Below are 16,008 nucleotides of genomic sequence, written 5' to 3'. Positions count from 1 at the left end.
AACTGTGAAATCAGAAACATTGTGTTACATCTCCATTTCATGTAATGGTATTGAGAAAGCGCATAATTACAGAATGATTTCAAGTATCTGTGATTACTTTGCTTTTTCTAATAAAGAATTGAACAGGTAGTTTCAATGTATACAATTCATAAGCCCAAAGCACCGGATGGGGTCTCTAAAGTGGTCTGCTCTATGAAGGCCTTCTCAAAACAGGTAATCCCCTGATACTCCTCCAAACAGGTACTCCCCTGCTCCTCCAGAACCATCAAGAACAACATTTCCTTCACCACTGGCTCTTTCCCTATATCCCTCAAGCACTCCTTTGTGCACCCTCTATCTTCCTGGGTAAACTCTTGGAAGAATTGGTCTTCCCCCAACTGACACGCCACACTGATCTTGTCGGCTCCATTCATGACCATCTATCTGATTTCCGGCATCCAGAGGCACGGAAACTGTTCCGCTGAACACCTGTGAAACCATGCTCGTAAATCTTGAATCCAACTCTCCTGCTGTTTTTATTCTCCTCAATCCCTCCTCTGCCTTTGACACAGTCAACCATTCCATCCTCATGAAACGACTCTGTGACACCCTCAGCATCACTGACCAGGCACTGGATTGGCTGGCCTCCTTCCTCACTAACTGCCCTTCCCAGCTGAAACTGGGCCCTTTCTCCTCCGCAACCACCGTCTCTACCTGTGGCATCCCCCAGAGCCCTATCCTATCGCCATGCCTCTTCAATATCTATCTCACACCCCTTGATCACATGATCTTCTTCGTTTATCCTCATTTTTAGTGTTATGCCGATGACACAAAGCTTTCCTTGAAACGTCCCTTTACTTCCCCCTCTTCCTCCTCTCTCATGCTGACTGGCTGTCCAACATTCAAGCATGGTGTGCAGTGAATGATCTCAGGCTCAATGCCAGCAAAATGGAGATCCTCATCATTGGGACAACTATGCCCTCTTGTCTTCCTACCCTTTGCCCACCTTCTTTGGGCCCTCTACTCCCACCATCTTGTGAGGCCAAAAACCACCGAGTCTTCTTCGACTCTGCTCTCTCCTTCACCCCTCACATAGTGGACGTTACCAAGAAGTCCCACTTCCACCTCCACCTCCTCAGAGGCATTCTTTATTTTCTCACTTTCCCCCAGAAGCTCAATTTCTCCAGACCTCTGGTCTCTCCAGGCTGGACTACTGCAACATTCTCTTTCTTAAGCTCCCTCTTTCCTCTCTCCGCCCCTCCAGCTAATCCAGAACAGGGCTGCAAGACGTGTCCTTGGCATCAAGCCCAGGGACCGTATCTCTCAAGCCCTAAAATCTCTCCACTGGTTGCTGGTGGCTGCAAGGATTAAAATTCACCCTCTGAATCAATTCACCCTCTGAATCATCCACAGCATCTTCTGGGATGGGAAGCTCATTCAATAGTCATGTGGATTTTAGAGTTTCTGCACTCAGAAGCAGTTCATTCATTTGATGAAAATAATGTGCAAGATTCACCTAAAGAAGTAATTATTGCACTGGACCACACATGTCCTATGACTGTGTTTTGTACTCATTGTTCAGACTTGTCCCCCATCATTTTCCAGCATGTCTTTGTTTTATTTCTAATGACAAATGGCACACAAGAAATACTGTCTACAATAGACTGCAACACTGTCTTTTGCATGACTCATTCCTTACAAAACCCATGCAGCCCAGCTGGAAAATAGTGTTATCCCCCAATTGTGTACCATATGATTCCCTGTCTGAGTGTGTTCACTCTTATACATATGTATTTATCTGTCTGACAAATGTTTCTTTTTTCCTAATGGTTTTCCAAGTATGTCAATCTCAATGTGTTTCCCCAGTGATACCCATTGTCCTTGAACCATGCTGATCATAGAAACCTATATGGCAATTGTTCTGAAAGCTACACTCAATGGTTATTTCTAAAGTATGAAATTGGAGAGATACAGAGTGAATGGGTCAGAGAGAAACAAAGGCAGAGAAAGAATGAGCGACAGAGAGGGACAGGGAGGGAGAGAAAGAATGAAGGAGAGAAAGGATGGGGCATAGAGAAAGAACAGAAGAACAAGCGGGATAAAGAGTGTGTGTGTGAGAGAAAGATGGAGAGAAAGAGAGAGAGAGCGACAGAGAGAGAGAGAGAGAGAGAGAGAGACTTGTGTTATCATGTTCAGCCTTGACTTAAGCCCTGACTGGTATTTCAAATGTTTCCATGTGTATATAAATATTATTCATGGAATGCTTACGCCTAAGCAAGAGGTACAATACATATGATGAAATAAACTAAACAGCACAATGGGTGGACATTAGGTAAGAGAGTATAGAAGGTAAACCTTAAATGAGAGCAAAAAAAAGATACAAAGATTTCTGAATCACCAGCATAGAAATTGAATGAGAAGCCCAATTTGGCTATGGTAGCATACAGAGTTGAAGTGTGGAGAGTAAACGTAGAAGTACGAGGACAGAGCCCCGAGGAATGCCCCACTGCAAAGGGAGAGAAGAAGAGTGGGTGCTAGCCCAAGAAACAGAGAATGTGTGGTCAGAAATACAGGAAGAGAACCAATTTTGTGGAGTGCTAGTGAAGGTCTGCGAAGACAATATGTTAAGGATAGTGGGTTGACATACAGTACCAAAATCTACAGACGTCAAATTATTCTAATGGATGAGTGTTTTACATGGAGAGCAGAAAGTGGAAGGTTTGGACATAGCGTAGTGCAGTCTCAGTTGAGTGCATAGGCCAGACGTTGTTTAAGTAGAAATGTGGGAGTAGTTTGGATAAAAAAGAAAGACATGAAATAGGGTGATAGTTTGATGTAAGAGACCAGTCAAGAGACTTTTTTTTTAGAATAGGGATGGTACTGGGATGTTTGAAGTCAGAGGTAAAAGCATAAGGAGAGAGCGAGAGGAGTTTAAACGTGTAGTGAATTAAGGGAAAAGAAGACAAAAACATTAGGAGACTAAGAGAAGAAGGTTGAGGATCATCTTGAGTAGCGGTGTGGGGAATACAATTAAGAAACACAGTAGTATCACAGTCAGAAAAAAGACGGAAGAAGGATGAAGTCTTTGGGGAAAGGGAACAGAAACAGTAAGGTAAAAGGGAGAGAGGAACATAATTGGAGAACATTGTTAGAAAGTAAATGACCAGTTTAAAAACGATGAGTGTATAGGGAAGGTTCTGGAGAAGTAGGAGACAGTACACAGTCTACGAATTGAAAGTGTCAATGAGTGTTAGGGAATGAGATTGAATGAGATCAGAGATATAAAGGTCTTTGGCAGTTTAGAGGGCAGAATCATAGGACGAATGGGGGAATCGAAGTAGAAAAAGATCCTAAGAAGTCTGAGATGTTGTCTAATGGTGCTTGGTGCGACAGAGGGGACAATATAAGTAACACAATCTTCGGATGGAGCCATGGCTGAGAGGCTTTCTGAGAAGGTAAAAAAGGTAGAAGAGGGTATTAAGAATCAAGAGTAGTTCGAATTGAGGATTTAAGGAAGATAAGGCATCCGTGAGGGTAAGAGCACGAAGGAGGAAGTTAGATTAGAAAGGAATGAAGAAGTGTTAACGTTTGTAAAATGACAATGAGTATAGATAGAGACATGGAAATGAGAGAGGAGGAACAGGATGGAAGAGAAAAGGAGAACGTGAGTAGAGTATGATCAGAGGAATGAAAAGGAGATGCAGAAATAGGAGAGGGAGGTGAAAAGAAGGAAAAGATTAGGTGAGGGAGGAACCAAAGTAATGTGAAGTTAGTTCATATTAGTTGGGAGATGAAGATTTAAGTCACCAAGGAGAGAGAATGTAAAGGGAGGGGATGTGTGGAAGAAAGAAGAGAGTCAGGATCATTAGTAAAAAGAGGTGAAGAAGTCAGGGGGGTGGTAAATACTAGTAGAGTGGGGTTTATGAATGCTCCATACTGGCATTCAAAGGAAAGAAATGAGGGATGGGACTAAAGGATGAGTAAAAAAGAAGGTTGGTGCTGCCACCAGCCTGGAGGAGTTCAGAAGAATGAGAGAAGTGATAAGAAAGAAGTGGGGATACATTGCTTCAGAGGGCGGAATTGAAGTTTCCTTGATGCAAATAAATTGAACATTGAGACAGAAAATGTATTAAGAAGAGATCGACTTTATTGTAGACAGAGGAAAGATTGTTTGAGTTGCGAGTATGAGAGGTTGAGGAGAAATGGTGCAGCAGGCAGAAAGTCGGAACGGAACATATTGTCATGCTAAAGGAGACACACATGATGCAAAGAGACCCTAAGTAATTTGGAAACAGAGCGGCCATGCCGGTCAGATAGCACAGCGAGTAAACCCTTGCTTTGACATCTGAGCAAAGCCTGTACATGCAGGTTTGAATCCCAGCAATGCCAAACTCAGCCTTTCATTCTTCTGAGGTCCATAAATGAGCACCACACACAGTGGGTAATAATAGGCAGCGCTCAGATGCCTGAGGGTTCATAGTGCTATATAAATGTAAATTATTGTTATTATTATTATTATTATTATTATTATTATTATTATTATTATTATTATTATTATTTAAAAAAGGGTGTCAGAGATGTTACCATGTATAGTCCTAGCATGACTATTTCCCGGTTAGAACAACTTAGCTGGAGGAGTATTCACTCTTATAATCCAGCCCTGCCTATCCAATGTGCCTTCATTTCGAACCAGTGTTGAACATATGACCCGAAGAACTATGTTTGCAGGCACAATCCTGATCTGTCTGCCTGGAACATATTTGCTAATTCCTTTCAATGTCCCTTCTTATGTGGGGTAATGTCCCTTCTATTTTCCTGTTTGAACGGACACTCTCCAGAGTCATGTTCAATCACACAGTGTGGTTCTGCTCATCTGGCATGCTTCAGTGTTCCTCTTATGTCTCACCTGGGTCGTGTTCCCTTATACAACTCTGGTCCACTTTTCTGGCAATATAGTACAGTATCCTAATATCTCAATCAATTATTGAATGTCTCTTGTGTTTAGTTCTCTGCACTGCCCCGCCTGGTTGGGAAATGTATGTATTTGTTTTGCACTTAATTTCAAATATATTTCTGATCCCCTTCGGGTTGTGTTCCTTCGCAATGAAACGTATTATTGATCCTACTGTGTGTCGGTTGTTCTGGGTCATTTGTACTTAGAGTTTGGAAGAGGTCACAAAGCGTTTACTCAATAAACTCATGTATGGGAGTAACATAAACTGGAAAAGGGTTCATTCTCATCACACGCGAACACAGGAAGACATTGGGCCTCATTACGAATGTGCTGGTCCGGTAACAACGGTGCCGGTAAACTACCGGCATAGTTGTTACCGGACCAGCATACTCCGAGGTCTGCGAGCGGGTGCCTTTTAGCCCACCAGGTCTGACCTGGTGGGTGGAATGGCACCCGCTCACAGACCTTGAAGAATGCACTGGCACCATTCATGAATGATGTCGGTGCATCCGTCCTCCCCATTCCCATTGAGTCCAATGGCACTCAAATGGGAATGGGGAGTATTTTTTTCCTGCAATAGGGAATTACTGGGAACGCCGGGGCTGTAATGCCCAGGTAAGTCCCCATTGCTGGGCGCCGGAAAAAAATTATGGTGATTTGTCCCACTCTTGGAATTAAATAACACCTGATGTATTTTTATCATCTATTGATATATTCACTGGGCTGTACACATTCTAGAGGCAGGTATTTGATAAAACTAGAGGTGTGGCTTGTTGAAAGAGCAGCACCTTGTGTAGGCATGCTCGTTTTTATTTCCTTCAGAGTGAATTGTAGCTCCCCCCTCCTCTGACAAGTGTGGGCAGTCTGCAACCTTACACTACAAAGTAATATTACAATCTCCCAGAGGGTTCCATTTGATAGCATTGAAGATTTTAACAGCAACAACATCAGCGCTTAGATGAGTTTCCGAGGGGCGAGTCAGTGTGAGATTGTACTGACAAGGGACTGTTTCCCTAAGATAACATGAGTTTATTCATCTCTTTTTTTAAAGTATCCTTCATAAAAACAGATAATTACACAGCTCTGTTTAGGGACAATAAAGTGGTTAGGAGAATGGATGGGGTGTTTATTCACCATTCCATCAGTTGCCCAAGAAAGGATCATGGTGAATAATTGAAGCATTCTCGTGTGTGGCTTTCTCGGAAGGGAGGAAGGAAGGAAGGAAGGAAGGAAGGAAGGAAGGAAGGAAGGAAGGAAGGAAGGAAGGAAGGAAGGAAGGAAGGAAGGAAGGAAGGAAGGAAGGAAGGAAGGAAGGAAGGAAGGAAGGAAGGAAGGAAGGAAGGAAGGAAGGAAGGAAGGAAGGAAGGAAGGAAGGAAGGAAGGAAGGAAGGAAGGAAGGAAGGAAGGACTGGGCAATGCAAAGGACATAAAAGGAAGGCACATAGCGAATAATAATAACAGGGGATAATAAGACGGAAAACATTGGCGCTGGAAAGAAAGATGGCTAGAAATATAACAAGTTACATGATGAGAAAGAAAAAAAGATGCTGTCAACAAGAAAAGGAAATAAAGAAAATAAAAACAGAATGCAAATGACAGACTCTTGGAAAAAACATGCATGACAGGGAGTAGGGAAAATTCAAAGAAAAGGGTGAGCAGTTTGAAAAACATACAAAGAGAAATGGAAAAATAATTAAGAAGAACTACATTGACAAAAGGGACCGAACAAAAGTGCAAGAGAGAAAATGTTATGAAGCAGTGTGAACAAGCATCACAGAGTTAGCAGGTGAGAAAAGGAGAATGAAAGAGATTGATTAAGGAATTAAAAAATAAGGATGATAGGTTGGGTTGATAAAATGAATGGAAGAAATGGAGAAATAGAGAAATAAAAAATGAAAAGGAAAAAGGGTATGGAAATCAGGGAAACATGCAAGAGAAGGATTGGGGTATGGGTGAAAGGTGAGAAGCCAGCTGCATATTACAGAGATAGCAAGTGGGGAACGCCGCACAAATATAATGGCAACTAGACAGAAAAGGGGAGCTGAGACGTAGAGGTGTGGGTGAGAAGGTCACAAGGATATGGGGTAAAGCTGAGAGAAGAGCGAGGTGCTGGGGAATGGGGACGATGAAAGTGAAATAGTGATCTGGGCAGGTTTGGTAGTAGTGGAGGTGAGAGGGCATCTATGATACATGAAACTGAGAAGTAAGCTGGGAATATTGGTGGAGGAGAGAGAATTACATGTGTTGGGAACTGGTGAGGTAGGGGTTAAAATATATTGTGAAATGGAAACAGTGTTTCTCGCGACTGTGCAGCTTCCTAGAGGCTGCATTCCTATATGTTTTTGGCAAAAAATGTTTATGCTTTTGGTATGATTTGTCCATAGGATAGAGGACCGCAACACACACATGTTCTCCTAGTGAGAACAATTGGATCATAGACTGCATCCCTTTAAAGATGACGTCCTTGCCATATTTGGCCCATCCAAATATGGGAAGTGGAAGTGTGCCAGAAAGCAGACTAAAAGTAGGGACTGTGCCACACCAACAAAGAAGCAGAGAGAGAGATATTGTACACCAGCTGGCAACCTCAGGCCATAGATATGAAGCACAGTAATGCCCTATTTGATCTGGTTTTGCAGCCTCTGCAGTCCTTATGTCTCACAATTGCGTTGTGCCCGATATGAAATCTCACAGACCATGCATTAGGTGCAATACACCAACATATTGTATAACGCACATGTCAAATGCCTCTTGATGACTAGTAGAAGTAGATTTATTAACCTGTCCATGTCTTTGTCTTCTGTGACTGTAGGTTTCCTAAGCACTGGAGATCAAGCTGCGAAAGGGAATTATGGCCTCCTTGATCTCATCCAGGCTCTGCGATGGACGAGCGAAAATATTGGCTTCTTTGGCGGTGATCCACTCAGAATCACTGTTTTTGGATCAGGCGCTGGTGCTTCATGTGTGAATTTATTGACTTTGTCCCATTACTCTGAAGGTAACCGCTGGAGCAATTCAACCAAAGGTATTATGCAGGATGCACATTTTGACAATTTTTGGTGTCTGCATGCCTTACCATTTGTACAATGTGATGTTAACTGTCTCTTTGTGCAACGAGTGTAACCCTAAGCTATTGCCACTGCACTCAATGATATTATCGCATGCATGTGTCCGTGTTTGCGGGGAGAATTTTATGCCCTCCTATGAGCTTTTTAATAACTCTTTGCTAAGGGTTCCCAAATAGCAAATAATTGGCATGGATTATGAATTTGCGGTTAGATATTTGGCTTTTTTTTATCAGATGTGGTAAGTATGTGGTAACGTGAAGTGTCCACATAACTTCAAGTAATACACATCCTTCTGTTATTCCTCTTTTTGGAGTGAATCTGACTCCTTTGAGGCCGTATGTTTGAAACATTATGGTAAGAATCATGATTTGGCGCAGTGGTCTGACATCCAGTTTGCTTAAATACTGGTTGTTTCACCACTAGTGCCAACCTTGACATCTGTCCCTTACTGAAGTTGTGCCATATACGTGTGCCCACTGGATGTGAACATCTTTGTCTCAATAGATGAATTCAACTGTGTACAATCTGAAACTGACAGCCGGTCTCATTTTCATGAAGGGTGAGGTTATGAGGTAGGAATGGAATCATGTGGAATGACTGAAACCCTATCTACCCTCAGAAGGCGCGACCATTGGTGTTTTTGAAATAATAAGTCATGTTCGAGGGTTTTGCATGCATGATCCAAAACTGATGACGCATAATGATCTCTTGTGTAGTTTTTCTTAGACATGGATGTTGGGAGGCAGCAAAGGAGACACAGGGCAAGGGCCGAGCAGCAGTGCGGGGAGCTCGGAACGCAGGCTTATACCAGAGAACGTAGCCCACACTCTGAGCTCCTGCGTTGGCTGCCCCCGCTCAGAGTACTAATTATCGACAATGACCAATGTTGAGATCTATAGTCGATTAATATAGATCGTAGTAATAGCAATATGGGATATGTGGTTGTTGTGGTCACTTAAAAAAGTGTTAATAGCGAGTGAAGTAAATAGACAAAATGATTTAGATGGGTAAGCGTCGTTTTATTTTGTAATATTTAAATAATAGAAGGTGGGAAATATGTGAGGAGTTGCTCATTTACTTGCACGTGTGGGGTCTTCTGGTGGATTGACATAAAAAAGATGAAAAGAAATATGAGCTTTTCCTCCTTTTTTAGTCTTCTCATGGGATTCATATATAAAAGGTGGGCACATGTCAGAGACGTTGATTATATATTTTCACTTTTTTTTCCATATCTACTTCTGAACCCAGAATGTGTGGAATGTAGTGAATATGTGCATTGTGCACTGCACTCTGAGCATTTCTTTTGAGCTTAGAGGAGGGCAATCATGATTTATAGGCTCTAATAGCCATTTTTGTATGATCTTCTGTAAATGAAGAGAATGCTTATGCTCAACTTGTTGCTACCTGCTGGTCAGAGGATTACAGCAGTAATCATTTTCAACATTGAGTATTTTGTCCTGGATTTCAGTTTTTTTTTAATTTTTTTTTTATCCTGACTGGGGCATTACAGTGATAGCCAGGAGCAGTGTTCAGTGATGCACTGAATACATTGAATATGTATGTGAGAAAACAAGCTGAAGTCTACCAGAGTGGATGAATGAGACCGAGGACTGATACACAAGGGCAGATCCCATTGAAAAACGATGGCTGAATCGGGCAATGAGACTTGCATGTCTGTAGGTGGGACTTTTATTTGATCAGACTGCCATTTTCGGGACAAGTGTTTTTGCATGCTGAAAGCGACATGGCTTGTATATAATTGGGGACCCTAGTACATCCGGGGGGGGGGAAAGAGGTAATGCAACATAGCTGGTTGCATGGGAATGGGGGGCACGACAAGCATTAGTTCATACATGAGCAAAATAATTATTGCACAACAGAAAAAAGGTAAGACTTCTTACAGTCACTTCCAGAAATATGACGGCTTTAAATTGCATAGTCTTAAAATACGAAGTTGGAAAATGCTCAAAGAAATTGACATTCTGATTTGTTTGATCTGATAAAAATGTCACTTATACTTTGTGCTGTTTGTGAAAAGTAATGAAAGAGTATGGCAATCACAACATCTTCCTACTATGAACCTGTACACCTCCATGTGATTACAATCCAGATGTTCTTCTAATTGGATCTTGAAAGGGGCGAGGGCCACTGTGAACCTTTGTTTTCTCTGGGGTCTTGTCCAAGCCCTCCATTCCTGGCGGAAAATGTCATCTGCTTTGGTCTTCACCAAAACACTACAAACAGGTGCAACGGTCAATAGTGGATCAGGTACAGAATTGGTACTCCCTAAGGGTTCAATACTATATAGCATCAGGATGCCTAAAAAGCACACAGTTATGGAAATTATGGGTGATGGCATTTTTTTTTGTCATTACAATTAATTACATATGCCCACAAGTGCTCATTCGGACACATACTATTTTTTACATCCTATTGTCAGTTTCCAATGGAGCAAAGATTGAAGACCTATTGTCAGTAAAAGACAACACACCCACTTTAGGGGGGCAAAACTGTGCTTACTCTTACTGGTATCACAGTTGGAATTTCCTACTCTCCTTCCAATAATAAAGTTTTCTTTTTTCTAATACATTGTAGTTGTGCTCAACCTACCTGTGCAAGAAATAGTGTTGCTTCTATTTCAATCACATGCATGTTTCATACTAGTAATAGTATGTTTTCTATTTTCGGTGTGAGTCATAGCTGGCTAGACATGTTTCATTTTCTGTTACCGTCATGGTACACTTTGCATTTCAACTAAAATAAAAACTATTTCAACACATGTTCACGCATGCCAAAAATAATTTGTATTTTTTCTATTATAATGCCTTCCCGCACTAGTAATCCCGAATTTTCGATTTCCTGGGTGAATCTTGCTCTAACATTGAAAAATACATGGTTTGCAGTGAGCATTATAATTCCTATTCACTGCATTTTTGGGGAAAATCCTTATTTCCACAATTGATGTGGGCTGTTATTCAAGGAACCCACAGGGACAGACAAATATAGAAGGTTCACAGGAATATTACACTTCCTTGGAGGATACTCTTGGGGAAGTTAGAGCCAGATAAGTCTAAGCATATATGTTCATTGTAAACGCTCTGCTCTGATGTCATTAATATCTCAATCCCCTTTTGACTCAGAGGGAATGTTTTCGTTGACTCCCTCAACCCTCCCCTCCTTCTCTTTAAGTGCCTTATCTAGATATTCTGCTACTAGTTTTTCACCAATTTTGTCTTCATAATATTTCTTTAATGACTATGCCTGAGAACTCGCTTTTTTAGTATAAGAAGTTATTTCTGTTGGTATAATTAACCTTTGTAGAACTTGACTGAGAGCTGTGCCATGAGGTAAGGTGCCCTTAGGGACGTAAGGGTGTTTGGTGAGGTTTACAGTCCCAGGGTGAGGTCTCTAAAGCTATTTGTATCATCTTAACTTTTGATACTACATTGCATGGTTATTCATTTGTGGATTTCCAGTTATTTTGGAATTCACCTCCCCTGGTCACTAGGCAGCATATTCAATGTTGAAGGATCATGGGAGCTGTAGTCTGCAGTCCAAAATGTCTGGAGTGTCCTATAGTGAATATTCATGGTATAAAGTGTGTGTGTGCGTTCAGAATTCAGAAGTTGTTTAATACTGAAATCCGTCTGGTTTATTTATTCCAATCACATGTGCTGTGGATATTCCCAAACTGGTGGTAGCAATGGCATGCAGCTTTTTTGAAAAATCTTCAGGTTGTAAGAACCATTTTGCAGGCAAGACAGGTTTGCATACTACAGATTGTCTCATTAGAATGTTACCTGAACCTTCCAATAGTTATAATATGACAGTCACCCCAGCAACGTGGGGAGGACATGGCGGGTAAAGGCCCACCAGCCCAAGATTGTCAAGCCCAAGTGAAGCCTCAGCGAAGGCTGTGGGCCGTCACCGGCCATGGCTCCCCCCTGACAAGAGGTGATAGGCATTTGCACCGTAGGGTTACATTTTTCAGTTTGTGCAATGCCCATTCTACTGAAAATAATTGGATGCCCACCACCATAGGAAAAGGGACTTAGTGCCTTTTTTCCATTTCTATGGTGGCATCCACGGGTGAAAAGAGCATCGGGACAGGAGCAAAAAGCTCTGGTCCATCAGGTATGTGGGGAAGGGGAGATGGGAGTGGGCAAACAGTGAGGTTTGGTTTTGGGGTTGGTTGGGATGGTGGGGATGTGGGGAGACAACAGGAGGATGCTCCCTGTTGTCTCCCCACAATCAATATTGCGCTACCCTGGTAAGGGCCTCTGGTGGCTGGGCACAGAGGGTGGTACACAGTGTATTCCTGCCCGCTGTTCCAGCTACCTGATTGCCTGTGCACCCTTCCGTGGGCGTAATTTGTTTTTTATATTCCACAGGGCTGATGGAGCTTACCCCATTGGTTAAATCTCATGCAGCCTGGTAATTGATGAATGGGGGAAGCTGATTGAGGCCCACGGTGTGCACTGTCAGCAGGGCTCTCAGCCCAGTTCTTCTGCTATTGCGGGAGTGCTGATGCAAGCCACCACATAATCCGACCCCCCCACCAGGCCATTGCTTCCTTGCCAGGCCAACCCTGGCAGACACAGCCTGGCACAATATATGAATAACCCCCTCTCCCTCACTACATGCTATCAGCAAATCCAGCCAATTCTCCACAAAAACACCACACATATCAAAGCTTGATGGATTCCCCTCGTGCTGTAGCAGGAGTTATGAAAACCATGTGAAACACGTTTGCTTTGCGCAGGTCTTTAATTTAGGCTCCAGTGCCCATAACTCCCAATTCAGTCCTCTGGCTCATTCGGTAAAGCTTAGGTAAATATAGTACTGAGCAACAAGGAAAAGGAAATCCATCTTTCATATTTCTCCACGCAAATGGAGCTATTGGCAAGTCTTAGGACATCATGCCTGCAGCATTCTAACAGTGTTAATACAACACGCAGCAGGGTTTACTTTAAAATATGCCTATATTGCAACATAACAAAAGACAACTTTGAACACCACCTGCACATGGAAAAACCCAACAGAGGTAATTAAAAACAATTCCAATTGCATACAGGGCACTATTTGCTTTTCTAGTTGTCGAGTCCCCAGAATGCAATTCTAAACATTTACAAAGAGTAGTGTAAACGTGAAGATTGAAATCAGTTGAAATGTTCTGTATGCTTCAGTTGGATTCTCTACTTTATAAAAAAATAACCACTGTCTGCAAATTACAGTTTGCACTTTGCAAGCAGTGTTTACTAATGGAATCCGCATGCACTTTAGCAGGTGCGAATGCAAGGCTGATTCCATAGGAATCCATTCTTTTTACACCTGCATGAAAATCTAATGCAGTTTTAAAATGAAGTGCTCACAAAAGGCAGATGAGAAAAGTGTGTCATGGAGGTTCACAGTGTGCCCCTCGTTCACCTTGTCTGACCTCGAAAATGGGCTGCAGTCTTAAGAGAGGCGGACAATCAATGTGCCTTGCTTTTTGAGCTTCTATTTAATGCACTGCACATTTGAAAAGCAACAAAAGTATGTCCTTACACAAAACTATATGATAAACTGTGAAACATGATATGCTATTTAGCAAAACAATGGCAACAAGGACTAGAGTCCCTAGCGCCTGTACCCGGAGTGATAAAGAAAAGACAGCAAGTAAGTGTATAGTGTGGGTATATTGCCTAATACTCCACAAAGTGAACCCCTATAAACAAACAGATACATTCACACTGCACCACTATCGAAATGTCGCATGCAGCATTGCATGTCATTTATTGGATTGAAAGTCAGCCCAACACATGTTTCGAGCTACTGCTCTTCTTCTGAGGCTGAATTGTTACAACACAAATACCTTGTTTACCAAATTCATTGATACAATAGCATAATTCAGGAGCACAAACCAAATTGCAACCAAGGGAACGGTTATACACAAGACCATTATCATATATTAAGGGTGTATAAATGTATACAACAAATAAGTGTTCCCATTCACAATATCATTACAAGACATTTAAGGAAAACAACAATCACATATTTGATCCAAACATATACAGAAAAGAGAGAGAAAATGGAGAAGAGGGAACAAGAAAATGAAAAAACGCCGTCATTATTAAAGTCCTGTTAGTTGCATAACATGGTGGTTTTGGTGACATGTGTCACATCAAAGGTGGCACGTAACAAATCTGCTGAATAATGTAACTTATGTGCTCTTCTGTCCTTGAATGTATTTCTATAAGGGTAATAATTATAAACATGGTCATAATTAAGTAACTTAGGTAAAATTTGCTAGAACACATTATGATAAATAGCCCTTGTCAAGCAAACTGGGACTACTGGAAACCAGAATTTATCACTGACCATGCGCGTATGTTGATATGGTAATGTGTAAGTGTTGTATCCTTGTAAACAAATAATATAAGTGTCTATATTTATCAAATACACCCAATATATGCAGTCATTTAGCTTTGAAATTATACTTAAACATGAAATTACCTATATGGCTTCGCAATTGCGGCAGTGGTTAAATCTGGTAGCAACCGTTTTCATGCCCGAGAAAATGAAAATAACATCCGATCCCGAATCCAACACGTAGATATGGAAGCGATGTGAGCGGTGGAAACAGAATGGAGAGAGAGAGAGAGAGAGACGAATGAAATAGAGTAAGAGGGGTGAAGCGCTAGATTAGCCTATAATTACAATACGCTCCTGGTAAATGTCAAGGGACCGTATGTGAAGAGGCTTGCCTTACCTAGCCTTTCAGCACATAAACGCATTGTCAGGGAGCCGCAACGCTGGGGATTGACAAGGGATGTGAGGACAATCTGAAATACAACCCGTGCAAGAAACCATACAAATGGGGTTTAATATAAACGGTAGTGGATTGGGAACGAGGTCAGTGGACATGGAATGATACCTTGGCATGACTCATCCTAGAGCTCTCACATTGCAAACCAGTGACAACTTGTTTGTAGTAATGCACAGCTGTTGTGTTGGCAATAAGAGAATCCTTGCAGGTTCTTCTGAGGAGTCCACGTCTGCTCCTCACCAAAAACAGCAGCACAATAAAACCCTCAGCCCCTACACTCTGCACCCAGTCAACTATGTCCTCTGTACTGATGTGGCATGCAGACATGTGTGGTGTACATTGCGAGATGATCATCAGTTAGTTCAGTGAGCTGAACCGAATGCAGGAGAGGATGCCTTGTATAAGCACATGTTGCAGAACCAAAGTACCATGTTTATGGTAACTTGGAAAGAAAACATGAAAAGGGCAGCCATGGTACAGTGAAGGAATTTAGACTATGATTCATTGTCCCCAAATATGATGAGAGCGACTCTGTGTTTTGTGACAGTCACTTCAGCTGTGTGGGAGTGTCCCAATTGTAATCAACTGCAGAAGCTTCTTTCGCAGCCTATTGGTTTGTGTAAAGAACTGCAAACATACTTAACAAATGACTTTGTACCACCTCCTCCAGAGTTAAAATATAAGTAAACAAGGAGTTAAGGAGTCCATTAGAGTTTAGGCATGTAATGTAGAACCGATTTACTTGACCTCGACTAACTGATTCATATTGTTTTCTCTCATTTTCGCATGGTTGTTACTTGTATTAATGTTATCACTGTTACAAATATCCAACTCTTCCTTTGAAATAACACTCCTTACTCAGTTGATGACCGTTTAGACAGTACAATCGAAGAAGAGCTTACCTTGTCTTCGGAACTATTAGAGGAGATGAGAAGTTCACCTACCACATTCTCTCCGAGCTCGTGAGTTTAAGCGACCGGAGAACACAGCAGGGAAACCCTCGGAAGGGAAAAAAACCCTGACTATAATATAAAGAGGAGAGTTAAAGGGATGTCTAGCGTGAAAGACGTAAAGTATTAGGAGAGGGGCTATACTACCTTTCAGGTGCAAGGAAATGATCGCCTAGCGTGTAGCTGACAGAAAGTCCTGCCGATGGAAGACAAGATTGGTTTCAGAAGTGCTGTGTGGGATTTCCGTGG

At 41.9% G+C, this 16,008-nt stretch overlaps 1 protein-coding gene across 6 annotated transcripts in view; it reads left to right on the top strand.

Moving 5' to 3' along the window:
• Positions 1 to 16,008, top strand: part of NLGN1 (neuroligin 1) — a 1,353,775-nt gene that overhangs the window by 1,314,047 nt on the left and 23,720 nt on the right. For all 6 annotated transcript variants that reach the window (XM_069618719.1, XM_069618716.1, XM_069618720.1 and 3 more), the window contains one exon: positions 7,746 to 7,958. In XM_069618719.1, coding sequence (XP_069474820.1) covers positions 7,746 to 7,958 — 213 coding nt within the window. The remainder of the gene's footprint in view (positions 1 to 7,745; positions 7,959 to 16,008) is intronic.

The sequence above is a fragment of the Ambystoma mexicanum genome, chromosome 10 (genome assembly GCF_040938575.1).
Source record: "Ambystoma mexicanum isolate Mex_15411 chromosome 10, UKY_AmexF1_1, whole genome shotgun sequence".
NCBI classification, from domain to species: domain Eukaryota; kingdom Metazoa; phylum Chordata; class Amphibia; order Caudata; family Ambystomatidae; genus Ambystoma; species Ambystoma mexicanum.
Note: the sequence above shows the minus strand (reverse complement) of the source record. Positions and strands in the feature narration are given on the sequence as shown.